Raw genomic sequence first — 4,715 nt, 5'->3', positions numbered from 1 at the left:
GCTATATAGCGACGTTTATAGCGACGCATATAGCGACGTCTTTGTATCGACGCTCATAGCGACACCGGGGGTTATAAAAACCCAATGTATTTCCGTCGCTAAAAGCTTCACAAGAGCACACAACTTCTTGTAGTGTAAATTTGCATTCTAAGCCCAATTTGACCCCCAAAAAGCATGCCCAGTTCTCAAACCTGATGTTCACATCTCAAACATCAATTTCAAATCGGAAACCCCAAATTCCACAAATCTTTGCATCACAATGTCACACATCCTTGGTTTCTAGAAGCCGTAAATAAACCATAAATGGACCAAATTTGGCCATATCATGCCCATTCCATACCTAGTGGGAGCTCGGGCAAAACCTCATCAATTCATCACTATTCTCGACACGATGATAAAAAAAACATGAGACCACACTCCCGTCTATTGGAATGCTCTCACTATTTTGCATATTTGTTGTAGGGACTCCGCGCAAGTATACAAGCTATGATAATTGAGAATAAAACATTCAAGACAAGAAAAATCATAATTGACGGTCCAGAAGAGTGTCGTATGTGAATAGCTCCCCTAATTTCGAGCCCACAACGTGCTCATTGGCAACATCATGCCCTAACCACATGCTTGCATGGGATTTCTTATCTCTTTAGCCCAAATCACAAATGCATATAGTGTGAACTCCCCCCTTGCAAAATCAAACAAGTAAACTCGGACCCATAGGACGGATCACAATCGCCCTGAAAGTCGTGTCCCTCCCATCACTCATGCTTAATTCAAGATCCCATGGGGTCAACACTATATACTATGCATGGGACGACGCGGTCTTTATGGTGGTGGTCACGCGAGGCTTAGTTTTTTGTAAGAACACTCGACCAGCTCTGACACAAGCAACTTTTCACAACTTTTCACCGGCTTAGTTGTGTTACTATGCCATAGTTTGAAAACTATGCGTTGGTTAGCTCAAGTGTTCTCTCCTATTGCGCCTCGCTCTCTCTCTCTCTCTCACACACACACACACACTCTCTCTCTCTCTACTTGCTGATGCCTGTCACACTCTGAGCATCCGTACCTGCCATGGTGAGAAGCAGTCAAGGCTTACGAATAACGAAGCCTTGCGTGACCATGCCCTGATGTGAACCCAGGATGGAGATATGTTTTTTTTTTGGGCAAAACTCACAATATGTGAGTGGAAAAGGTCCATGAAATGTTAATTACATTTTAAACCTTTTTTGAATGGCAATAGGCTTCTAAAGGGTTTTGTAAAACCTGTGCTAAAGAGGGTGGGTGGCTTCTTGATCTTGAGGCGGCGGCTACTTACTAGACGTGAACTTGCAGTAGCGAAGAATGCATGCAGCTTGAAAGGCTTCTTCTTTCCTACTTCGATCAAAGCCTTCTTTCAGCTTGTGCGGCGATGGCGCATTACAGAGCGCAAGCACGCTAAAGCACAGGGTTCTTGGGGAGCAAATTTGAGCAGCGCCCATCTGTGTATATATAGAAGAGAGAATTGTTTTGTGTGTGTGTGTGTGTGTGTGAGAGAGAGAGAGAGAGAGAGAGAGAGAGAGAGAGATGCAGTCGCCTAAGCCTCCCACCAGTGTTGTTGTTGGCAATGGAGCTATGGTCCATGCACAGAATGGGGCGCTGGTGTTGACGACGCCCTCAAACAATGCTGTCGTCCCACCCCTACTCTTCCAGGATGCGCGCTCTGGGCGGATGTCACCAAACAGCAGTCTGCCTTTGGCTGCTCATAACAATACCAATAGCACAACAAAGTCCCTGAATGAGAAGGCTGAAGCCTTTGCAGAAGCTCATCGAGGCCGGGTCGAAGCTGAAGCACACGCATACCGAGAAGCAGAATCAAGAAAAGTCGAGGCGAGAGCGCAGAAAGATCTTGTAAGTATTCATAACCACAACGCCTCTTGTGTATATGATGATGAATGGGTCTTCCTTTTCTTCATTGTAGGACCGGTCCCCGTTGTGTCAATGGCATGCACATTAGTAGATGAGGGTGTGAAGATCTTGGCATTCAGATAATCAAAGTGCATGGGCTTCATATTTTGCATCAGATTATAGCCAGTGAACTGCCGTTTGCCTTGTATTTTTGTTGATGAAACCGACGTTCGGTTTGTACTCAGCATCCAATTAGTTTAGCGTAGTATCAAAGAAGTCTCCTATGTTCTCAAAACATTTAGATATTTTGGGTTTTCAATGCTTCAGGCAAAAGCAGAGAGGCAAAAGCTTCATGAGGAGGCACGAGCAACGGAGGTGAAACAGCGGGAAGAGCAAAGAGCGGAGCAAGTGATAAGGATGGCAGCTGTGTGTAGTTCAATCCTTTAATTGGAAACGTGGAAGAGTGCTCACAACGTGACTAACCGAAGAGTTTTGCATCACAGGTTAAGGCAGAGAAAATCATCACAAAATCGCGAGAAGAGGCGAACAGAATCAATTCGAGAGCCCAAGAAGAAACAGAGAAGGCCATAGCAGATGCATACACAAAGGCTGAAAGGGTAAAGAGAAATGTGGTTTGGAGTTCATAATTAAAGTATGACACAGCACATGCATGCAATGTGTTTCTCAGCTTACAATCGTGCCGCCTTAAGTCGATTAAGACCAAGAGACGTATACATTTTAAAAAAAAAGGATCAATTTTTCTTTTGGAAAAATCATAAATAGGAAATGTGTATGGTTAAGAAAATGGCATTTACATTGATGTTAGGCTTTTGTCTTTGGTGGTTTTGTGTACACTAGTGGAAGGCTGAGATTGAAGAGACCAAGAAAAAGGAGCTGGCTGAAATTACCGACCGAGTTCAACATATGATCGCTGTGGGCAAGCTTCCCGCTGTTGAGCACAAGGGTGTTGTTCAAAGAATGAAGTTTAGTTTTGTGTGCCATACTTAAGGGTCTCATCTTCCTGTTTCGTTATACGTAAACCCTCTATATCATGTGTATTGAAGGCCTAGTTTTAAAACCCCTAATTTATAGATTTTCCATGAATATAACACTCTTGGGCTTGATAGTATCAAATATATATTTTGAAAGAAATCATGATGTTTCACTGAGGATAATGCTACGTAAGTGTTGGGAGTTTGATCTGATTCTTTGCGTTACCATGTGAGAAGAATGACTCAACGTTAGGTGATGTGGTATGTGTATTGCTATACAAACAAGATCGTCGGATTGTAAATGTGATTTGGTAATCCGAGAACCTTCCAACACACTTTGTAACAAACAAATAGAAGCTGGTCAACAATGCCTTCAAGATGTAAGCAAATCTGACCACAGTCAGAGAGTCTCCCTCATGTTGCGCACATGTTGACCGAAGCTTCGACATGTGAAATGCCCTTGAGATGCAAGCATAGGTGATTGCATCCTCACTGCCCATTCAATACAGACAGCCCACTGTATCTGGCCCTTATCCCATTGGGCATATCTCACAATCAATGCACTCCTAGAGACGCATTATCACTTCTTGTCCTTTTGTGAATAGACGACACCAAGGTGCAATGTGAACAGATGCCATTGACAACCAAATGCAATGCTAACACGTCGACCAAAGCAATGCCACTAACGACGCTTTCTTCCCAATCTCATCATGAATCAGTTTGTCCATGTCAACTTCTTGCCTAATGCCACATGAGTGATAACATGTTGGGAGAGGCCAAGCCAGAAGTTTTTGTGCTTCCAAAAGTACACTACACCTAGCATACAAGTCAGTCAAACCATGCCAAAGCTAGAGGTACCCTTTCTCAGATGTGCACCGCATTTAGTACCGCATTTAGTACATGCTGACCAATGTGTTCCCAAAGTATTTGTCCTTGAGCATGTATCCTACTGCCTGCAGCTTTAGTACAAATGGGGGGCAAATGGTGCATGCCTTCAAGATGCAAGCTTAGGTGGTTGCATCCAGAGGAAGGGCCTCACTATGCATTCACTGAAAGCAACCTAGAGCTTCTTTCCCTTGCCCATGATCTACGTACCCTAGGCCAATGCACTTCAACATTTGAGATTCTAGACAGGTAACAGATTGCATAATGTGACATACCTCAAAGATGCAAGCATAGGAGATTTCATTTGGAGAGAAGCCCTCACTTTCACAAGAAGATTTAGAAATTTTCTCATGTAGGAAGACGGGAGTCTTTCTCAATGTTTTTCATACAATGCATAACATCATGAGCTTTTGCTCGAGAGGCACCGCATACCTAGCTAGGTATGCGGCGCCTCCCTCACAGAAGCTCATGATGTTGAGGTAAGTCACAATGTGGGAAATATTGTGAGAATTTGTCCAAAACTTCTTGTGTTTGCATTCGTTGTTGAAAACAAGCAGCGCTTCTTTCCCCTGCCCCGGTTCGCAGTCCATGCACACCAAGAGACAACATTCCAAAGTTCAAACACGGAGCTCATCAAGCAATTTTTGTGTTTTTTCAAAAACACAGCATCAGCATACGTGTAAATGACCAAGCACATTGTCTTTTTCCAACAGTCTCTAACTAATAATCTCACCTTGCATTGTTTGCCAATGTTAGCATCTTGTCTTAGGTCATAGGCATCCAAGCATAGGAGATTGAAATTGAATAAAGGCCCTGACTTTGCATTTTGATGGAAAAAAACTTAAGCTTCTTTGCCTTGCCATGCTGGGCATTCTCGTACTGAGAAGCGCACCAAACTTGGCATACAACATGCAGAAAAAAACTCCTGGCAACGAAAAAGGTGGCATCACTACC

The 4,715-nt window shown here is 43.5% G+C and overlaps 1 protein-coding gene across 1 annotated transcript; it reads left to right on the top strand.

Annotated features, from left to right (window-relative positions):
* The first annotated feature begins 1,316 nt into the window (after positions 1–1,316).
* Positions 1,317–3,084, top strand: LOC147425421 (uncharacterized). The gene is made up of 4 exons (XM_086499855.1): positions 1,317–1,887; positions 2,212–2,310; positions 2,388–2,501; positions 2,743–3,084. Exons 1-4 carry the CDS (start codon positions 1,564–1,566, stop codon positions 2,890–2,892), a joined length of 687 nt encoding a protein of 228 aa, XP_086355981.1. The 5' UTR covers positions 1,317–1,563; the 3' UTR covers positions 2,893–3,084.
* The last annotated feature ends 1,631 nt before the right edge of the window (positions 3,085–4,715 follow it).

Source organism: Adiantum capillus-veneris, chromosome 25 (genome assembly GCF_014529385.1).
Source record: "Adiantum capillus-veneris isolate H3 chromosome 25, ASM1452938v2, whole genome shotgun sequence".
NCBI lineage: Eukaryota > Viridiplantae > Streptophyta > Polypodiopsida > Polypodiales > Pteridaceae > Adiantum > Adiantum capillus-veneris.
The sequence above is the reverse complement of the archived record's forward strand: the minus strand, read 5'-3'. Positions and strand labels throughout refer to the sequence as shown.

What these genes read in the sequence shown, in the direction of transcription:
- LOC147425421 (XM_086499855.1), top strand. Translation starts at nt 1,564, where the DNA reads ATGCAGTCGCCTAAGCCTCCCACCAGTGTTGTTGTTGGCAATGGAGCT. An exon ending in CGAGAGCGCAGAAAGATCTT is followed by an intron (nt 1,888 to 2,211) that starts GTAAGTATTCAT and finishes TCAATGCTTCAG; the next exon opens with GCAAAAGCAGAGAGGCAAAA. An exon ending in AAGTGATAAGGATGGCAGCT is followed by an intron (nt 2,311 to 2,387) that starts GTGTGTAGTTCA and finishes TTTGCATCACAG; the next exon opens with GTTAAGGCAGAGAAAATCAT.